Source organism: Triturus cristatus, chromosome 4_2 (genome assembly GCF_964204655.1).
Source record: "Triturus cristatus chromosome 4_2, aTriCri1.1, whole genome shotgun sequence".
NCBI lineage: Eukaryota > Metazoa > Chordata > Amphibia > Caudata > Salamandridae > Triturus > Triturus cristatus.
This window is the reverse complement of record NC_140586.1, coordinates 797,410,727-797,433,852: the sequence shown is the minus strand read 5'-3', so window position 1 is coordinate 797,433,852 and position 23,126 is coordinate 797,410,727. Positions and strand designations below refer to the sequence as shown.

The window sequence follows — 23,126 nt, the reverse complement described above, 5'->3', positions numbered from 1 at the left end:
AACATAGGCATCGAGGAAGGCATGTTAGATGGGGCAATATAACCCGTGCGAAGGCAAGTGTGGCATGACATATTCACGAGGTGGTGTTACAGTGCACATGGGCTAGAGAGTGTCATAGCATACGCACTAGCTGGTGAAATACAACACAGAGGTGTGAGGCACTCGGCGGGCACTGGTGGGTGTAACGTAGCATTGGGCTCAGCCAGGAGCACGCTGTGACTCTCAAGTGAGGTTCGTCTCCTTTCCAGAGAGTAAAATAAAAAGTATTACACATCCGGCGGTGGATGTGTGTTTTAATAACCGTGAGGGGGGTTTCTTGCATAGTTTGGTCGAATTTTTGTCGAATCCCCTTTGAATGGCTTGGTGTGCGTGTATATTAAATGTGCCCGTCAATAGCTACCCATGTTTGTATAAATAAACAACAAGGGTGTCTACTTGGAGAGTACCAACTGGCGGGGGCGCCGGAATTAGGCACGGTAGGGCTTCAGACACGTCAGCGGTGTAAATACATTCCATGTGGATTCATTCTATGCATAGTCGCCTTTTAATGAATATCATGCAAATCGTCATGGTGATAGGTACATACGGTTTGTCAAGCATGTCCTAGGTGTTTCTATAAATATATTTAAAAAAATAATAATAAAAAACAAAGGCCGGCCCCGGGGGATGGGGTCCCCGGGGCCATAAGTGGCCTGAGGAGGGGGGCAACGCGGCCCCCTCCTAAAGAATTTTTTTTTTAAAAAGGCCATGACCCGGGGGTTGGGGTCCCCGGGGCCGATTAAGGCCTTGGGAGGGCCAAATGAATTTTTTTCAACAAAAAAAATGAGGGTGCAGGCCCTGGGGGATGGGGTCCCCAGGGCCAGTAAATTAGAAAAAGAAGGGGGGCCACACAGCCCTCCTTCTTAAAAAAATAAAGTTAATAAAAGACCGGCATCACGTCGGAGGCCACGCCCCCTCCTTGCAGCACTCTGCAAATGCGCCCCCTGATCAGTTGTAAGTTGGGGAATTAATTCCCCTTCAATACTGAGGGTCCCTGAAGGCCAACTAGCCCAACAGGTATCTCCAGGGAGCTGCGTTGCAGACAGGTGTTCTGACGCCACGCCCCTTTTTACACCTCTATGCAACACAGCTCTGTGGCGCTTACTGGAGGTACCTAGTGGGCTAGTTTGACCATAGGGACCCTTAGGATTCAAGGGGACTTAATCTCTCAACTCAGAACGGCCACAGGGCGCGTTTGCACAGTGGTGAAGGGAGGGGATGGGGCCTGAGGTGACGTGTGCAAACACGCCCTGTGGCGCGTTTTAAGTTGGGGAAATAATTCCCTTTCAATCCTGAGGGACCCTGGGGGCCAACTAGCCCACCAGGTTTTTCCAGTAAGCGCCACTGCTCTGCGTTGCAATGGCGCTTACTGGACGTACCTAGTGGGCTATTGTGCCCCTAGGGATCCTCAGGATTCAAGGGGACTTAAGCTCCCAACTTAAAAAACGGCCACAGGGCGTGTTTACACAGTGGGGAAGGGAGGGGACGGGAGGGGACGTTTACACAGTGGTAAAGGGAGGGGACGGGGCCTGAGGTGACGTGTGCAAACACGCCGTATGGCGCGTTTTAAGTTGGGGAAATAATTCCCCTTCAATCCTGAGGGCCCCTGGGGGCTAACTAGCCCACCAGGTGCTTCCAGTAAGTGCCACTGAGCTGCGTTGCAGAGAGGTGGTCCAGGCCGTGCCACTTTTTACACCTCTCTGCAATGCAGCTCTGTGGCACTTACTGGAGGTAACTAGTGGGCTAGTTGGACCCTAGGGACCCTCGGGATTCAAATAAATGTAATCTCCCAACTAAAAACGGCCACAGGGCATGTTTACACAGTGGTGAAGGGAGGGGACGGGGCCTGAGTTAACGTGTGCAAACAAGCCCTGTGGCGCGTTTTAAGTTGGGGAAATAATTCCCCTTCAATCTTGAGGGACCCTGGGGGCCAACTAGCCCACCAGGTGCTTCCAGTAAGCGCCACTGTGCTGCGTTGCAGAGAGGTGGTCTAGGCCGTGCCCCTACTTACATCTCTCTGCAACGCAGCTCTGTGGCGCTTACTGGAGGTACCTAGTGGTCTAGTTGGACCCTTGGGACCCTCAGGATTCAAGGGGACTTAATTTCCCAACTTAAAACGGCCACAGGGTGTGTTTACACAGTGGGGAAGTGAGGGAACGGGTCCTGAAGTGACATGTGCAAACACGCCCTGTGGCGCGTTGTAAGAGGTAGTTTTAATTCGCTGCCCTATTATATACTAGGGGCTTACAGAGGAGGTCATGCTGATCACAGGGGGACCCCAACGCATAGTGTTCCCTAGTGTATGTAGGTGTTTTCACTGTATTCTGAGTGTCTTTTAACATAGCACTAGCTCTAGGACTGGTTAGTCAGACTCAGTTAACACCAGTATCCATCTGAAAAAGTTGAGGGTACAGGATGATTTTGCAACAAGGCTTCTTTCTGCTCTTCTGTTTGTTCTTTCTGCACGTTATCCTTCTTCCTGCACTTTTCTTCGTCTTTGAGGACTTCTGTTGCTTCTTTCTGCATTTCTTTTTTTTCTTTCTGTGCATTTGTTTCTTCTTTCTTCATATGTCCTATCTCTGTAGGCATAGTTAGAAATTTGCATTTAAAAAACCTTTGAAATTCACTGAAAAATCCATAGGTTTCAGGCACGTTATAGTTAGGAATTAGCATTTAAAAAACCTTAGAAATTCACCAAAAGAACCATAGGTTTCAGGGGCGTTATAGTTAGCTGGACTTTTCACTCGTACAAAACCATTGAAATTCCCCCGTTATAGTTAGTTCAGCTAACTATAACTCGCGCGCCCGCAATGCACTGCTGATGACGTCACATATTACATCACTAATGACATGGTCAGTGACATCACTCATGACATCACTGATGACATCTCAAATGACATCACTGATGACATCATCCAGTGAATGTGTGTTTTTCTGAAAATTACATATGTTTTATATATGTATATCTCAAGGTCGATGGAAGAATAAATGGGTATATAAGTGTCTAAATGGATGATTTGTTTTTGAAAAATTGATTGTATAACTGACTGATTAAGTGTATCTTAGTGAATACATGGCTTAGTGAGTAATGTTTAAATATGTAAATATCTGTATCAGTCTCTCACTTTGTGTATAAGTGGCTGCATGGGTTGGTGAGTAGCTACATGAGTGTCTATATAGGTTATTAGTTGGTTTTTTGAGTATCAGTATGAGTGTCTGAGTGTCTGTATGGTTCGGTGGGGGGTATTACGTAGTGCATAGGTGCATGAATGAGTGACTCACTGTTTGTATGTGTTGAAGACAGCATGTGTGCAGGACTGTATGGGTGGATGAGTGTGTGCATGGGTGTGTTAGTGAGTGAATGACTGTCTCAATAGTGTCTTTATGAGTAACTACATATGTTTTAAACTAGTATATGTGACTATTGGTGTATATAAGTGAGTATATGTGAGAGTGAGAGATTGAAAAAGTTCCTGTATGAATAAGTATGTGTTTCTATAAGTGATTGTTTTAAAGGCTCAGTATGTGTAAGTTTCTGTAGAAGTAAGTGTGGTGGTGTGTGTATAACTGTGTATGCAAGTAAATGGGTGTTTGATTCTTTATTAGCATGAGTGACTAAGGGCCATATGTAGGAAGCCAAATACCGGTCGGTAACGGCCGATTTTCGGTAAATATCCCGTTACCGACCGGTATTTAGGCTTTTGCTATGTAGGGGGCAAATTTCAGGATTCGGTAAATTACCGAATCGGTAAAATTACCGATTCGGTAAATACCGAATCCTGAAATGAGATGTAGGGGGAGTGTCTCGTTGGTGTGGGGATTCGTTATTTACCACCAACTAAAAGTTGATGGTAAATGACGAATACCTGTAAAAAATGCATTTTTGTGCAATTTGAAGTGTGCAATGTGGCAGACATACATGCCCTTAGGGCATGTATGTGCGCCACATGTGCACACATGGACGAATCAGGGGTGCAACAGGGTGTCAATGTGACACCCTGCCACCCATGATACTGCCTCCCCCATTACCGATTCGGTATTTACCGAATCGGTAATGGTAACTGGCTTCCCATTCATTCCTATGGGCCTCCAGGCCCATAGGAATGAATGGGAAGCCAGTTGCCATTACCGATTCGGTAAATACCGATTCTTAAATACCAATATTTACCAAATCGGTAATTATTTACCTACATTACATTTACCGATTCATAAATACCGAATCGGTAAAGTTCGGTATTTAAGAATAGGTAAATGTAATTTACCTACATATGGCCCTATGTGTGTGAGTAACTCTGTGGACGAGTGGCTTTGTGTAACAGGATGTATAGGTGTATGAGTACATATGATGAGTGAGTACATGTATGAGTGACTGTATAGGACTGTTGGTGAATGAGTGGATGTGTATGTGGATCTTAGAATTACTGAATAGGTTGTTGTAACTGATATTGGTATGTCCATGTTTTTGAAAATTTTAGTTTCTATTTTTGAATGTGTGTATCAAAGGTTATATTAGGGGGAGAGGAGGTCTGCCACTCTATCACAAGGATGATGTCATCAGTGATGTCATGAGTGATGTCACTGACCATGTCATGAGTGATGTAATATGTAACGTCATCAGCAGTGCATTGTGGGCGCGCGAGTTATAATTAGCTGAACTAACTATAACAGGGGTATTTCAATGGTTTTGTACGAGTGAAAAGTCCAGCTAACTATAACGCCCCTGAAACCTATGGTTTTTTCAGTGAATATATATATATATATATACAAATATATATATATATATATATGTGTGTGTGTGTGTGTATATATATATATATGTAAAATGCACCACTTTGTGCTATAAATTACCAAAATTAGCTTTCTGAAGGAGTACTTTAAACCCAGTTGAGGAGATTCGACTCTCAGGCTGTGCTCCCCCGGTTGGAGGCTGTTTTTTTTGCCAAGGCTGGTTTTGTTCTCAGTCCAGCCCAGCCTTCATCCGGGAACACAAGCAACCCCAGATCAGTTTTGGCCATTTGGACTGCAACAGCAGGTTGCAGCTTGAGTTTTATGGTACTGTGAGCATGGCACCTATGTCTGAGTACATTTCTCATGCTCCAGGCATTGCACAGAGGAAAACAAAACGAGATGGGTGTATTGCTTGAATTCATCTTAGCTACTGGTAATTAGTACTCTGTGCCGCAATTGAGTTCATGTTTTTTTGCCCGCTAGGCCATTACAGAAAGGAGAAAAACATATTAAAAATCAGGCTTTGTCCTGCTTCAGTAGGAAAAGTACAGCACAAGCTGTACTTTTGGCGAAGCCCCCTCCAAATGGAACCTAAACAACCTCAGATCTGTTTCAGTCTAATTGGGTCTTGTTAGTAGGGTAATTACCAGTGGATGAGATTAATTCGTGCAATGCAATCACCACTTTTGTGTTTTCCTCATTTGTAGATCTCTGCATGTTTTCCCCGGCATGTGATTTTATGGTGGATGTGAGGTCCCTGCATAGACGATATTTTCTAACAAATTAGCTCTCAATTCGGGTTTCAAGGAATCCCAGCTTGTCAGTTAATATGTTGCCCAGGAGTAAATAATGGTACACAGTTACTTTACCACTAAATTAGAGAATGACTGCATGAGATTTGAACTCCTGTCTTTGACAGAGTGCCACGTATCAGAGGCCAGCTTTCAAATTCCAGTCAACGTGTAGTCTCCCAAAATTATTTTTTTGACATTTCAGTTCACTTAAACAAAGTGATAACATGTGGTGTTTGAAGGTCGAGCGGTGTTGGACCATTCAGCTTTTTGCAGCAGGGGCATTACTCGCTGATCAATTACTAGAATTATAAATTGCGAATTGTAGGTTACCAAGATCAATGAAAAACACTATAACTCAAGGAGCCATTTTAAGATGTACATCTGACTATTTCCAAACTCCCTAACAGAATCTTCCATCCTTGGCAATGGTGTGTGTATACTCTTTTATATTAGGGTGCCCTGTTCCTCAGGGTAATGTTTCATTGCTTAGTTTGCTAACTAGGGATGAAGGAAACTCCGGCAGTATACCTCTCTTGCTTTGCAAATTCTTGGCAGCTTTTGAGGTAGCACAAGGTACACGTTTAGGATATTGTAAACCAATGCAGCCTGTCTTCACTTTTGCACACAACAACTAAGCTAAGTTATCCCTCACGTGGCATCGAGATGTTTGTGCAGACTAAACCCTTCATGCTACAGTGCCACATTATCGGTGTGGGAGTACAAGTCCCAGAATTCGGCTAACTGAAGAGCTGGACCTGGTGCAAGTCACCCTTATAAAATGGAAACATTTATGGCAGGAATGTGATATGTCACTGAGTATGATCGAGCCCAAATGCTATCCAACTCCTATCAGGGATTCTCCTTATCTTGTTAAAGTTCATGGGGTCGCCATGTCAAAAAGGATGCTGTACCACATTTTTTAAAAATAAATAATATTGAGCTAAATCGAAACAAACTGCTGTAGTGCGCACATATATATTAAACAAGACTACTCAAAACCGCGGTGAGTGTGGCGAGGAAGGGATTGTGTGAAAACTAAAAACAATGGATAATCAAAAAAAGGACAATATAACTTTTGAAGGAATTAAATGGAATATATTTGGTGATTTCTTGCTTTTGAGGTGCCAGCTGTACGCAGCAATTAGAACACACCAAGTTGGTTAACGTAATTAAAAGGGATACCATTGATTAGGAAATCAACAAGACATGGACGTGGGCTGGAGAGTACTCAAAAGGACGCACTCAAAAATGACTACTTCTACCACATCAGAAGAGATTAGTGTGTCTGAAGATGAACCAATAGGGAGAAACAAAACAACAGTCATTAGAGAAAAAAAGATTAACAGAGAAAAGATGAATTGAGATCATGACACAACATCAAGTGATACTGCTTTTTTAGACGAGAGTCCAGTCTCCAACAAGAGACCTATAATTACAAATGTAATTGAGAAACCAGGAGAGGAAAAAGAAAAAAACAAAAGAAACAGAACGTGAGAATCTGAGAAGTCAAAGATCTAGTGCCACATGTACATAGAATTCCGTTTGCGAGTTCCAAAGAGCGAATTTTAGCGATTCACTATTAGGAAATCGCAAACAGCTATGAACAACAGAGTGTGTCACACTGTTAGCAATTCCCAGTGGGTCTCAATTGGCCTACCTCATTAGTATTCTTGAGGTAAGTTGCAACTTGCCACCCATTGGGAATCAGTAAAAATACAGGGATGGTGGACTGCTGGGGCCAGCAGACCACCATGTCTGTGTTTGCTTACGTAAAGCAATGGTTTTTTTTAATGCAGCCTTAAAGGAAAGCAAGATGTGTTTAAAAAATTAAACTAAAGGTTTCAGTTACATTTCTTTTAAGGGTTTCATTTGTACCACAGCCTGCTCTTGAAAAAGGTTTTAGCCTACGTTCACTAATGGGAAGAGGTCTCTAGGGGACACCATCCCGTTTGCGAATGGGTTATCACCATATTTTGTATTTTGTGGTAAAAAGGGAATGTTTTGTGACTGTGTTTTAGTCGAAAAACATTCATGCATACCACTCGGAGTCACTATGAGGAAGGGACACCCTTAACATGCCCCTTCTGAATACTGAATCGCTAACCTATTTTACAATTCAATAATAGGCTACAGAATCGCAAAACAGGGTTTGGTGCATGTTAAAATGCCTTTTACATTCGGAAACGGTCCAATTCTGTAAATCGGTCTGTTTGCGACCTCGAAAAGGCTTTGTACATGTGGCCCCCAGTGATTAATATTTTCTCATACTCTATAACTGCACAACGAAACAAAAGTATTACCTAGGAGAACTTATTTGATACTCACATCCAAAACCAATAAACTGTATATTGAAGTTGTATTTTTTTTTACGTTGATGAGGAATCTGTGGTTAAAATTCTCCTTTGAAAACCTCTCAACAGTATCAATCAATCCAGGTGACCACAACTACAAAGATTCTAAACCTAAAAGTACCTTAATGTCCCCTCTTCACATAAAACATTGGACAATTTTATTACACTTGTCAACAATGATTTAAAGAAAAAAATAAATGGTTTAATAAGAAAATTTCCCAAACCAATTCCCCTCAAAAGGACAGACTAACTGTCTGATCCCTTGCGGAAAACAAAATATCATGCTACAGATGGCAGAAAAGGGAGGAGCTTAGTCATAATGTATACAGGGCATTACACATGCAAAGTAAATGAGCATGTCAATTACACCAATGTGAACTTTAAGTTACAAAGAGATCCCACAAAGGAATTCCAAATATTCTTGTAATCATGCTCGACACCAAACGTTTTCTTACAACAATCTATCCTAAAAACTCTAGATTGTACATGCTCCCAAAGATCCCTAACAACTTGACAGACCCTCCTTTTTTGTCCCATCATCACAGTTCTACCCATGAAACATTTGGTAAAAACACTAACTCTCTCAACAATTTACAGACAGTCACACTCACTGAGATCAAACATCTGGCTTTGTGCTATTGGTATTGCTGCCTTATATACCTCCATCCCCCACCTCAAGGTTTGGATGCAATGGAATGGGCATTGTTGTAGGAAGAGAATTTGGAAGTAAACAAAAGATTTCTATTAGATGTATTGCATTTTGCCTCATTTCACATCTTTTCCACTTGGAAAGATGAGCTCCATCTACAGAAGAATGGCACGCCAATGGACTTTTCTGCGGCCACCAACAACGCAAATATTTTCATGCCATTTTTTGAGAAAGTAAAAACAAGAAGGTGATGGACGGAATGCTCTAATTAACCTCAGACCCAGGCAGTCACTGTAGACCGCATTCCATTCCATAGTATTTTAGCCATGATGCCACCTCAGTTTAGACCCAGCCATATGCAAATCAGTCTTGACACTGCTCCTCATGGGAACAGTCCAGACAGAACTACCAGCCCATTTCTTCTCTGAACCGGAACACAAGCAACTCAAGATCTGTTTCACCCTAGTTAGGGCTCTTCAGCCAGGTATAGCTTGGTTCCAGTGGCATAGTGAGCCTGGGACCGACGTCTGGGCATTCCCGGAGCACTTAGGGTGGCAAATGCAAAAAAACAAGGTGATGGATGGAATGTTCAAATAATCCATCGTTATTTTGCCCACCATGCCACCTCAGTTGAACCCCAGGCCATGGCCAAAAGCGGTTTCTAACACATGATTAGAATACTCACACTCTTTCAAACATAGACCTAATGACACACACCACAGCCTCACAGGAATTCACTTGTCAGTACCTCATTGGTCAACCTTAAAATAGTCTGTTCACATCTGTTAAGGTCAAATCATTGCCAGCTCTTAGTGGAGACCTCAGGGCTGCCTATGTGGTCGTCCAGAATTTATTTTGCACCATTGATTATGCGTATATAGAGACTTGAAGCATTAATGCTTTTTATTTGATTGACAAACAGACAATTAGTACACTGAAACCACTGAGGTTTTGGCAGCATACAATTGAGCTATTTCTAGCTTCATCTGCCATCTTCCTGTTGTTTTCAGCAAGTAAGGTGCAGGATTTCCATCGAGTCACTACTTAAGATGCCTCAAGATGAGCTAGGTAGAGGTTGCATCCATACAGTAAAAGGTAACAATGAAACTGTGGATGTTATGCAAAAAATGAACAAGCAGTTTGCTGCAGAAGGTAGTTGCAGTGAATTAGGCACATCTGTGCATTTGTTATCGCGTTGTTTTTTGTAGGGCATGGATGATTGATGTGTTTTCCCTCATAATAGGGTACATCTTATGCATGGATTGTTACTTACACGATATTGCAAATAATGCAAAAATAACTTGTTTTGGAACTTAATAATGCCTATCTAATCTTCATCAAGTCATTTTGTTCATTTTTGTTTGATATCCTTCTGAAATGCACCAGGGATGAGCAGGAGATGTGTTAATCGATATAGGCATTGACTATGCATGATACCAATAAAATATGAGAATGTGAGAAATAAAGTCATGTGAAAACCAACACAACAGATTATCAAGAAAAGGACAAGATTAGTTTTGAATGAACCCAGTGCATTTGGTTATATTTCGCTTTTGTGGTGGCTGCTGTTCGCAGCACTTAGAGCAGTCGGTCTAAGGGACTATGTGTCATTCGACATGTCGTTTATTTTAATAGCAGGGCAGATGGCCAGCCTGATTAGTAAGGGATTTTTGTTGACTTTCAGTACAGTTATGTCATTCTTCACTGAAATTGGCAGCAAATACTTCGGTTTCCAGTATAAGCGATGCTGTAATCCTGCATCGGCAAGTTTGCACCCAGAATTACCGATACTGGAAATATCAGTAATTTTCCACCCAGAATTACCGATACTGGAAATATCAGTAATTTTGTGATAGAACATTTGAGTCCATTTCAGAGTGTGCTCCTACCTGCTTCTTGAGCAGTAGAGAATTACTGTGAGAAGCTGCACTCATGCACCTGATTGTGGCAGTAATTCTCCAGTTTCCCACCCAGAGGTTTCACCAGCTTGCAGGTGGTGAAATGCCCATGAGGGGAAACCCTAGAAGAGCGGCTTTCCCACTGCGTTTGTAATCCTGGTTTAGCTGATGACTTCCATTTGCATACTAATGAGGATTACCTCCCCACTCAAATCGGGTCCTTAGGAGACAGGGTGAGATGCTGGCTCTTTGCCTTTGACCTGGATGCTCCTGGGATGCTGCATGAATCAAGTGGGTTAGGAGGACTGTTGCTGGACATCTCACATCATGAAAACTAGGCTTTACCCAGGCCCACTTCAAATCATAAATACTACTTGTGACCACTATGGGCAAACCTAATATGCACTTACAGTTTTATTCCCATAATATGTATTTTACCCAACTGCTTTTCCAATATACATTTTGCATCTTTCCAGCAAAGGAAATATTCTGGACCCGCACCAGAGAGGCTTAGTATCTACATTGAGGAGTCCAGTTTTCATGAAGAAAATACTGGCCTTCTTTATGAAACCTTGGGTAAGTTGTGCTTCTCTGCATGCTCACATTCATGTGGTAATTTCTTTGGTTCAATCTAGAATTAATAAACCATGGGAGTAGCACTTTACTTGGGTCAGTAACGAATGCTTATGGGCTCTTGTAATGAGTGGCCTCGAGAAGGTTGTGATATTTGTCACACCTGATAAAATCTGAGATATCAGTATATGCCAATGAATAAATAGTACATATTATACGTGTATCCACCAATAATGTGAAATAACAGAACCAAAATCTAGTATTTAGCAGGCATTTCTACCTTGTTAAATTCTGATAGGTTTGACTTGTTGAATTTAACCAGGACGTGCACACTTTGTTGCACTCAATAATTACTGGGTGCAATAACATACATGTACACTAATAATTCCAACTTGTGCTCAAACATGGGTTTGCAAAGAGGTTGGGATAAACAGGGCCACTCATCAAATTGACATTAATCACATAAATTACAACGGATCCAAAATGTTGTATCACAAGTAGTAACAGACCAAAAATATAGGCTCACATCTCTCCCACATTCGTCAACAAGTAATTCCAATTGAAGCTCTTATGGTTATCTATAAGGCACTTTATATGCAATCACCCACTTTTTTGGGTATCCGGTTTGAATGGCACATTCCTTATTGCTGTTTTAAGTGCCTGCAAAAAAGTGCTTTCATTTCTTGTGAGATCGGTCTAGTCGATGGCACCTTTTAGGTTCTGTCTTCTATGTTCTTGGCTGTTAGAGGTAAGGCAGGCCCCTTCCAGTAGCTACAGTGCTGCCGACTAGGTAGCACCTATCAGCAAGATCCATCAAGAATGAGCCCCAAGAAGAGAAAAAGCAGCTGGCAAAAAAACACCTTAGAAGATGGTGAAGAGTAATACTGGAGATTTGCAAGGTAGCTGGAGATGAAAGGAGAAAGATTTATAGAACTTGATAAAAGAGCAGAGGTAACCAATTCCTGGAAAAAACGTGGGACAAAAAACAGGAGGCATCTGGTCAGAGCGAGGCAGAAGGAACTGTGTCAGCTTAATAATATTCCTGTCCTGCGAACAATCAGATGCATCTGGAAATTGCTGGAGCATGGACCAATGACACCTCTTCCCAAGAATGTTCACTGAGCGAGTGCCCTTTCAGAAATTGCAGTTTTCTTAAAAGAAAATGAGGCACAGCATTCCTGTAATTCAAATTCTGTGATCAACCAAGATTGGAGAAGGTAATTTATAAGACAGGGGACCTCCAAACTTCTACTTAGAGCTACTTCTGCTCAAGGAATGTTTTGTGAGCTAAAAGCAAATTTTGCCACAGTGCCATAGTAACCACATCCGTTCCACTAGCAATACAGCAGTGACCACCGAATCAGGCACACATGTTAGGAAGACTGTTATAAGAAAAAAAATTGCAATGTCAGCAGTTCTGCACATTTGAGTTTTCCAAGGCGACTCTTGCTTTTTAATGCTCTTTACTATTTTTACAGAATGCAATATTGACAGTAGCAAAAATCCAAAACAAGCATATGCCATTCTGGGAGGTGATAGCAATTATAGGGAAAGCAGGATCATAGGTCAGCCAAGAAGGATGAATAAGCAGGTGCAATTGGAGTGGGAAGGCATGACAAATGTTAGCAGGTCAATTCACTAAAGGCCTAATTTAATTATGAAGGGGAGAGAAATGAATGAGGCGGGGGAAGGCAATATATAGTGGCTGTGTCGGAGTGAAGATGGGAGGTTTCCCTGTGCAGAGTGCAATAATGTGACAATGCAATGCTCAGTCAGAAAGAATGTGACATAAAGTGTGCGAAACGAGACAGATGAGGGCCTGTAGTTGCCCGATGCGCAGTGCTTTCTGCCTCATCCCAAGCCAAGGTCGAATGTCTCAGTACCGCTGGGCTCGGAGGTCAAGCCGCTTTTCAGCAAAGCGCTATGGTGTCATGCTTGGAGTATGGCAAGATTTAGAAAGCGTTGTAGAAAACAGCACAGGCACAGACCTCCCACGGATAGAGGGATTCAATTGGTTAGTTGTGAGAGGGGCGAGTAGTCCATAGGCCAGTAGTGCGCAACTGATGGGCACGCCCAAAACATGTGGCAAAAGTCGGCATCACACCAGGATGCCGCGTAAGCACCAGGAACGTATCTTTTCATTCTTTCTAGGGTTAGATATGCTGTGTGAAGCACAAAGAATTGCAGGAGCTTTAACCGGGCATTTCACTATTCTGTCGCCGAGTAATCCAGGATCCATTCCATTCCTTATCAGGGAGGGATCTGTTTGTCACGCAGGCCCAAGAGGGGGACCTGTGTGGGGTATTGTAGTGCCCAGATAGCCAGGTAATAAGGCAGTTGCTGGTTCCCAGTGTGTGAAGATATTAGAGGAGCGAATGAGTCGAGGGTTCAGTGGGAGTTACGTGCCCACAGCACAGCAGGAGGTCTGAGGAAGTGTCCTTGCAGGGCATCACAGTTGCCAACTAGCACCGCATACAATATGAGTGTGCCATCCTCAAAGAGGTAGCCCAAGGTCAAACTGCCCCCTGTGTGCCAATCTTTGAGCGTTGCTGGCAACAATGGGTACCAGCTACTTGGAGAGCCCTGTAGAGGCCTAGCTTATGATGGCGTCAATTTAGTTGTCTGCAAACTTCTTCTATTACAGAACAATACGACAAAGAGACAAATAGCCGCTAGGTTGCCAATTCTGGGCAGTATTCCCTGCTTCTGCAGAAAATAGCCAGAGAAAGATGGTGTTTGCTGGGTGGTGTTGCTGGTGTCATTTGAGCAGCTGTGCAGACCCAGCCTATCATGGATCCCACAGAAACTGCCACTGTGTAGGGCTGCTTGCTGCTGCGAGGAACGACAGTATGACATGCATTGAGGGAGCCTTTACATTTTCAGGTAATACAGGTTTGTAAAAACAACTAAGCACCAATGGATCCATAGGAGGTAGTGTCCTCATAGTGTGGCAATGAAGTTGAAAAGGCGTTCACAGTAGGAGAGGTAAAATGACGGCCCATATAATAACAAAGGTAATACACAGGTTTGTTGGTGAGCTATTCCTTTACAACTGAGAAGTAATTTGTCTCCCAGCGAAGCAGGTTTCAGGTAAGAAGCAGGACCATATTCACAAAGCTGTATTGGTCCTGGGTGAGAAGGCAATCAGACCTATGTCTGCTACAGATACTGAGAGAGAGGAATGAACTCAAGTTAAGACGTTGAAGGCCTGATCAGTGGTTAGAGATGGTTGAAGATCATGAAAAGTCCAGAGAATGGCATTAGTCAATGCTTTTTCAGGAGACGTGTCTCTTTCATGAGATGAAACGCATACTTGAGGCACCTATAATCAATTACAAAATCAAATGTCTTCTTGTTGGTAGGTTGCGGTAGAGCTGGGATAGCTTCTCTTATACCCTTTAATCGTTTTAGGAGCTAATCTTGTGGACTGAAGAGGCCCAAAAACACCTAAAGCAGGATCACAGGAACCATGGTTAAGGTGGCTTCCTATGACGTTTGCAGAGCATTGTGAACATGCAGAATATTTGTTGTTCAAAGTTAAAGTGTGATATTTTCCAATTGCACTTATTTGAAATAGAACGCGTGCTTTTAGAAAGTGCTGCTTTTTTCGTGAAATGGCGTTGATGCTTCCCAATGACCGATTTGCAACAACTGAAAGCAGCGAAGGTCTCTTTAGTTCCACCTTGATTGCTTGTAAAAGGGTGACTCATTCAGGTAACCACAGTGCTTCACAGAATAATATACCTGAAAAGTGTGACATGTTTCTTCCTTGCCTTGAACTTCGTTGTCCATGAAAAGAGCGCTCCTGTTTGAACTGCCCTCATCTGCCTCTGTCAATAAAAGTAAGTTACTTCTTTTGGTCAACTTCAGGGGGTAAATGTAAGATTATTTCAGACAGGCAAGATCTAGTTAAGGCATCAGTTTGCACTTTGCTCACGGTGCGCTGCTGACCTATGTCCAGGTTTTAGCACACAAAATATTTAGGGCCCTATTTACGAGAAACTAATGCAGTGCGGTAACGCAGTGCGGTGATGCACTGCGTTAGTTTTGAAGCACAGGCGTTCGACATATTTACAACAATATGGCGCATCTCTGTGCTTTTCCCTGCGCTGGCGCACAAACTGCTGCCGTGCGCCGCCGCAGTCACCCTTGCACCAAGGTGCAAGGATGTCTGCGTCGTGGGGAAATTGTTTTTGTGCAGGAAGGTGCACCTTCCTACACAAAAACAATCAATTGAGGTGATTTCCTTCTCCAAGGGGTGCTGTAAAATGCAGCACGCATTGAAAGAGGAAAAAAACCGAAGAGGAATGAAAACATTTCTCCTAGTTACGCCTCGCTATGGCTTAGTATTCTGACCCATTTCTAGATTTACGATTGCTCGTAAGTCTGGAAATGCATCAGGTGGACATGGGTGTTGCGTGGGAACACCCACAGCAACACCCATGGCAGTATGCAATTTGTGTGAATTATGACCTCGTTTTTGTGCATATATTGCTGGAATTAGTTCACAATGCCAGAAGGACATCGCTTTCCCTTCCTGCTTCTTCATTTAACAGCGTAGTGTATTCTTAGTTGCAGTCGGACTAGGCAACGTGTTTTAAATGTGTCCTTTGCGGCAACGCGAAGCCAATTTAAGCTAATTGGCGTTAGAATGGTGTGATTGATTGTCTTTTATTTATTTATTTAATGCAATTTTATATAGCGCGGACCTTACCCAAAGGTGTCAGAGCGCTTTACAATAGAACATGGGGGCATATTAACAAGCCAGGCGATAAAATTATCGCCGCTTTAACGGCAGAAAACTGCCGCTAAAACGGCGATAATGGGCTTGATAATATGCTCTATGGAATTCCAATTGAAGCCCATGTTAGATGTGAAGGACACAGGATAATTTTATCGCCTGGCTTGTTAATATGCCCCCAAGTACGTAACATAAGGAGATTTACATACTTACACGTTACAAAATAACAAAATACAGCAGTAGAATATATATGTACAACTTTGGGCTCAGGTGAATTCCTTGGGGGCATGAAAAGGGATGTATTATGGAATGAATTGTTCAGAATGCATGTTTTGTTGTGTTGTGAGTTGATTGAAGAGGCTAGAGGTAATCCCAGGAAGGATGGTCACAGATGACCAATAAATTGGCGGCTAGTCTTTGAAGGGCAGGTAATAGTCCGAGGGTGCTCTGTACCTGGTACCCCCTGTCTAAGATTCACTCGGACCAATTTTCTTTTTTTAGCTTAGCATCTTTGTATTCCTTTCTAAAAACAAACACTCCAAAGGTTTCAATCGAAATGTGAGAGTTTAACAATGGGTGTGTGTTTTTTCTCCCTTACCCACTCCCTCTTTCTTTTAAAGGGTGTGTGCTGGCTAGAGCTATTGTCATCACACGCGCTAGGCATGCACAAAGACACGTACAGGAAATGGCTATTAGAGAGCCCTTTTCAGCTGCCTGTTCAGCTGGTTTTATGCAGGGGCTAAACGGCTTGACTGTCACCACTGGTATAAGCCCAAACCATATTGTGGATGTAACTATCTATACATGTATATCTTGTGCTCTGCCGGTTACCAACATCCTAAACTATGGTGACATTAACAAAGCCACTTTTACCCTTTGTTTGAGATTACAGGAGACTCGTCTAGTGGAGTCTTGTTTGAATCTTGTCACAGAACTATTTCTACAACTTCCAACAGTTTAATTCCTCAGAAGTTACAAGAAAAGAATAAAGCATTGGCAAAGCCAAATGAACTTGTCTTTCTTTATAAAGTGTTTACCAACATATTGTCTTTTCCAATGCTTATTTAAAATTTTGGAACGGTAAAGTAAAACAACCAAAATGGCCACTGGTGCGTCATGATTCATGCTTGGTAAGAGGTGCGTTATAATGCATGCTTGATGACACATACACACACACTGGCTGTCTTGTATGGCTTTTATCCGTTCCAAGATTACAGCCGAGAGTGTGTGTGGTTGCTGGGAAAATAACAGAGGGAGCGGTCTTTCTGGGATGCATGTAACTTTAAATAATGCTCTGTTAGTCTTGCATTCTATTTCTAGTCTCCTGATCCACACTAGAGACCTCTTGGTGTAATTGTCAAATTAGGCCCCAAGTAATGAATGACATTGGTGGGTGGGTAATATATATTTCCCTGATAACCCACTCACCATGTGTTCTATTTTGCCAGCAACCACACGTTCATCGTGACACACTGGTGACTATTTTAGTAGTTTTATTTTCACCTTCCAAAAATTAAAAAAACAATAATAAAATAAAAGAATTGAGTAAGCTAAGATCATTTTGCTTTGCTTAAGCGGGTGCTTTTTCAAAAATAAAAATAAAATTATTTTGCAACTTCTGAGGAGTGTTTTCAGAAAGAAGTTATTGATGATTTGCCAGTTGGTGACATAGTAGCATGTTATTGTTTGCACTTTTGCATTGCGCAGGTTGAAAAGGATAAGAGCAAAAAGTAGGTCAATAGGCAGAATATTTGAAAATTATTTGCAGATACAGCCTTGAAGTGAAAAAAGGACCAGTCAACACCAGCAGAAGGCAACACAATACTAGCCAGCATTGGCATAGCCAATAGGTCAGCCCTTTGGGACCTTATAATTAGGGCTCCCGGTTTTATGGTATTTATTTTTTTGCCATTTCCGTCTGTATTTATCCATATTTATTTTTTGGGCTTTTTTCTGTATTTATCCATATTTATTTTTGCCACAAGCAAAAGGCGACGCTACAGCTAGTATTTTTCCACATTTATTTACACCATACTGCCCCACTAAGAGAAACTCGCACTGCCTTCAGCACAACTCAATTGTGCTGCGACTAAATTCAAATTATGCACTAGACAACAGTAAAAGGCTGTCTGAAAAAAAATGAATAACACCCTGGAAAAAGCAAACACTCATAGGGAATGCAAGAATAAGCAAAGCATGTGAACTGTAATCAGAAAAAAACATGGTTACCTTAACGGTTTTAAACTCATTATTCATAAATCAGTAAGTGATTTTGCCTGAAAAGTTCAAGACATGGCTACAGGACCAGGAAGGGACCCCTTTCAATGTCCATTGCTTATATCCTTTCAAAATGTATGCAGTTTGGTTTAAAAAAGACCACATCCCCAAACACAGAGCCGCATTTTATAAGCTAAAATGATTCAAAAGTTGAAAACGATCATATTAAACGTTTCCACTCTACCCATCAACCAGGTATTGCAGTCCCTTTAGGAATGGCGCACTTACCCACCCTGGGAAAACATTGTTGTTCAAAGAAAGAAGATAAAAAGAAAGTAGCGCTTTCACTGGCAAACTCTGTAAAGTGGCGCTAATGTGTGTGGGTGTAAATAACAGTCTGACCTGTCTGCTGTCCACTCTGTATTGCTTTATTTAGGTATTTAACTATTTTTTCTCTCCATTCCGAGGTTTTTCTTTTCAATAGAAAACGGTCAGAAAATGAGGACATTTACAGCCAAAGTGTTCAGCCTTTTTTGGATCAAGAGAGAGTACCTTAAGAGCTGCCTCTTGAAATCAGCACGTAAGCAGGAGCGAGACAGAGACAGAAAGAGATGGAGGAATAAAGAGAGGAAGGCAGCCGCCAGAGGCAGATCAGGAGTAGTGGACACGGTCCTTGCCATGAAGGAAAAGAGACAGCGTTTATTTTTTCTCCGTTCTCTGCCCTTCCCAGAACGGCTGAGCCTTCCTGCAGCATAACAAAAGGCAGAGGGCAGGTGGCCTCTGACTCCAGGCAGGTCAAGTGCAGGGCCATTAGGTAGCGCTTTCGCGTGCTAATGGCCCTGCGATAACAGAAGGGAGAGGGGAGATTCCTTTGTCCCCTCGTCCCCCCACCCTTGTCCCCCGTGTCCCCCCACTCCAAAATCTGGGGGGGGATATATCCCCCGCGTCCCCCACACTTCCTACGCCCATGCCCAGAAGGAAAGGAGAAGAGCCTATGCAAAGGGGGTGGGAGGGGCAGGACTGGACATTTGAAACGCAAATGCACTTTGTTTTCTTACCTTTCAGAAGCATGGCGCGCAATGGCAGAGAGAGGGTGATGCAAGAGTTGTGCACTGGCCTGACAGGTTGCTGGCAGTGCGTACCTCCCCCCCCCCCACGTTTGTGGCGGCCCGGGCTGAAACAGCTTACACACAGCCGCCCCGAGCACTTCACAGGTCTTTAAAAGACCATTCGCTTGTTAATGAGGCTTTGTTGGTTTTTCACCCCTTCTAGAGCCCCTGCATCGCCACTCCGACTATTGCTGGAAGAATTAGCACGTTACACAATACTGCCCTGTCAGCTGAAACCCAGAGGCATCGGGTTTTTGCTTGCAGGAATCGGGAGGCGGGAGACTAGCGCGGCAACATTTACTCGTATTTTACCGTTTATAAATATAAATACAGACAAAGGAAATATCGATTTCCGTCTGTATTTATATGTATAAATCCGTAAATACGGAAAACCGGGAGCCCTACTTATAATTGCTTAGCCATGCAACAGTTGATGTTGTTGCACCAAGTATTTTGTGCTGCAAAACTAAATACTTATAAGGTCCCAAAAGCGAGACCTATTGGCTATGCCAATGCTTGTTACAACTGCCAGGGAAACCAGACATAAATTGGAAGGAATGGCTGCGCATTGCACAAAGCTTGAAGCTCCAAGGAAAACAGGGATTTTATTCAATCATCTTGGGCAAGCAAGTCAGAGAGTGTTAGATAACATATGGAATGCACACAAAGTAAACCAGGAGACTTTGATGTTTACTCTGAAGCCAAAGAAATACTGAGGAAGCAGTTTTGGGAGGAGCCAAGTGTACAATAAAAGAGAAATAACTTCTTTAGAAGGAAGCAAGTAAGGGATGAAAGTGTTGAGGAATATATAGCAGCCTTACGCATTTTGGCTTCCACTGATTTTGAACACTCCATTGAGATATATTTATATATATATTAGATATCATTTCGTTTTCAATTACATCTCTAATAAAATTCAAGAACGCTTACTCACTTGTAGAAATGCCACTTTGAATGAAATGTTTGACATTGCTAAAAGCATTGAAAGATCAATGATTTCAAGAAAATTATCTGTTGGTGAAGGAAATTCACCTTCCAGCTATGTTGGAGATGTAAAAACGGTGAGTATGATGAACACAAGAAGGAAGAATAAAAAAAGTAGCAATTGGGGAAAATTGGTCAATTGTTATAGGTGTCGTTGGAGAGGACCTCCGGGTAACAGTCTGATGTGTCTTGCTGCAGGGAAACAATGTAATGCTTGCAAGAAAATTGGTGACTACTAATCGGATTGCAGGAGTAATAAAGAATCACACAAAAATTAGCAGTGTGAACATCAAGGAATGCAAGAGTAGATTGAATGACCTTGTACTTACCATTGATTGAGATGCTAATACCTTAGATACATGCAATAAGAACATTAAGGGTCCGATTTGTGGTGTTACCATTGGAGGCAGTACTATCAAAGTAATGGCTTATTCAGGTGCACCCATAAAAATGATTGCAAACATCACATTTCTTAAACATTGACCAAGAGGAACTAAGTTACAGTTCACTGACATTAACCTTAAAGCATTCACAGAGTTTGATATAGACATGTCAGGCTTCTTCACAAGTTCTTTTGAGTGTTTAGGAAGATAAACTGAAACCAAGTTTTATCTAGCAGTCAAAAGTTGAGACATCATTGGGTGCATGCACCTGGCAAGGTTGGGTCTCTATCTCAAACCATGCTCTGATAATTCCATTGTGTTGGGAGAGCTTCCTGTTTTTGCCATTGGTCTTGAAGTGGAACTTGTCAGACACTATGATCACTAAATTCCCTGACATTTGTAATGAAAAAGTAGATATGGTAAAGGGATTTCTTCACAACATTAAACACAAATGTGGTGCTGTTTTTCTGTTTCATAATGTCAGACCTGTACCTTTAGGTGTTCAGATTGACATTAGGGTTTTGATGGACAATCCATGTGCTAAGGGTATGAAGATACCAACAGATACTTCTGAGTGGGTGTCACCCATTGCATTAACATGCAATAAATCAGGAGAGTTGTGTTTGTGTTTTCACTTACCCACTGTTATTAAGAATATTGTGGTTGACTGTCTGCCCTTGCCCCAGATCCAAGTAATGCTTGCTAATATTAGTAAGGCTAAATATCTTTCCATCATTGATCTAGATTCGGCTTGCCACCAAATTTCACTCTTCAAAAATTCACAGGATCTTTCCACCTTTGTCACATTTTTTGGTGCCTATAAATATTTACGTTTACCCTTCGGACTTGCTTTAGGCAAAAGCGTTTTTTCAGAAAATGATGGATGCGCTATTTAGCAAGATGCTGAACATTAAAGCATTTTAGGATGATATGCTGAATTAGACCGAGAATGCTGACAACACATGATTGTTGTTAAGCATGTTCTCAATATTCCTAAAAACAAATGGATTATTTAGGACACACTATATCTACAGGAGGGGTTTGCCCTAAATTTTGCAACCTCGAGGCCAACCAAAATGCTCCTCCTCCTTTAGACAAAGATACCCTACGGTCATTTGTATGGCTTTGTGAATATTATGCATGTTTTATACCTGGGTATGCAATGGCTGTTCAACCTTTGAGATCCCTTCTTAAGAAAGGTGTCAAGTTTGACTGGTTATCATCTACCCAAAAGGCTTTTGAGGAATCTAAGAAACTAGTTGCTGAGGCACCTGCGTTACAGCCCTTTGTGTCTGGAAAAAGGTGTGTCATAAGTGTAGATGCTAGCATGTGTGGCTTGTGTGCGGTCTTGGATCAAATGGTGAATGTTTGGAAGTGTACAGTGGCTTTTACCTCCAGATCAATCAAAACTGCAGAAATGAACTATAGCACTATCGAAAGAGAAGCATTAGCATGTATATGGGCTGTTCGGAAGTTCAATCCCCATCTTTGGGGAACAAATGTTGATAAATTTACAGACCATAAACCATTGGTTTATTGACTGAATGGTAATGGACATGGTAATGCTTCTGTTTGTTTAGTCAGACTTTTACCTAAGCTGCAGGAGTATGATGTTTCAGTAAAATATGTACAAGGTGAAAAGAACTTTCAGATGGACTGCCTCTCCAGAATGCCTCTCAAAGAGAGTTGTTGGGATGATGTTGATGACAATGAAGAAGAGTGTGTTGTGACACTTGTTGATGCAGTGAGTGTCTGTGATAAAGTATTTTTGGAGTCAGATTGGTTCGAAGCTGCTGAAGTGGATGATGTTCTTAAATGTAAGATTGAGCATGTTCAGGAAGGCTGGCCACGTGGCAGATGTCTTACTTCTGATCTTTATGCATATGAGCAGGTAGCCTCTGAGCTTTCATGTGAAAACATTGGTTCATCTCATCAGTTAGCTTGCGGGCAGGTCTTTTTAAAAGTGCTCGTAGTAGACACCTAGGCTTTCCTCCACATCCAAAAAGTTGTGTCACTTTAACTGGTGCTCCAGCATGGATAATGAAGCTCACACATTGGTGAATACGTGTCCTGAGTGCCTGGTTTCTGATACGCACTGGAAATTACAAGAGAGACCATTGTTCCCAGTATCACTTCCTAAAGGACCCTGGAAGAAGGTAGCTCTTAATTTTTCAGGTCCTTTATATTTACTACCTGGTGAAAGGTCAGTTTTGATTGAGATGGGGGAGTACTATCAAAATGAATTCTTTATTATTTTGTTGACTCCACATCCACTAAAAGTCCCTTAAGATTATTGGAAACTGTATTCATGATTGAAGTTCCACCTAAGTACATTGTTACTGATGATGGGACACACTTTTCCTTTCAAGAGATGTGAAATATTTTGGTTTCACAGGATGTAACACACCTGAGGTGCATATTAGTAGATGGTGGATTGGTAGCTTTTCCTGAATATAGCAAATAGACTATTGAGCCATGATGACTGTGACACTAAGGTATATCCCATCCCCTACATGAAAATAAATGATGAGATCGAAGGGACGCTCTACGTTTGTAGAGAAGAAAGTTGGGCAACACGGCCTGGGTATGATGCCTTCACATCTGCGGCCATTCGGGATGACATAAAGCTTTTATGCTGAAATTTGGCAGGAATTGGCAGG

The 23,126-nt window shown here is 42.1% G+C and overlaps 1 protein-coding gene across 3 annotated transcripts in view; it reads left to right on the top strand.

Moving 5' to 3' along the window:
* Positions 1-23,126, top strand: part of LOC146835070 (vitamin D3 hydroxylase-associated protein-like) — a 562,514-nt gene that overhangs the window by 400,005 nt on the left and 139,383 nt on the right. For 2 of the 3 annotated variants that reach the window (XM_085602733.1, XM_085602732.1), the window contains one exon: positions 10,936-11,035. The exons of the other annotated variant lie outside the window; for it this stretch is intronic. In XM_085602733.1, coding sequence (XP_085458859.1) covers positions 10,936-11,035 — 100 coding nt within the window. The remainder of the gene's footprint in view (positions 1-10,935; positions 11,036-23,126) is intronic. 3 annotated transcript variants of the gene reach the window in all.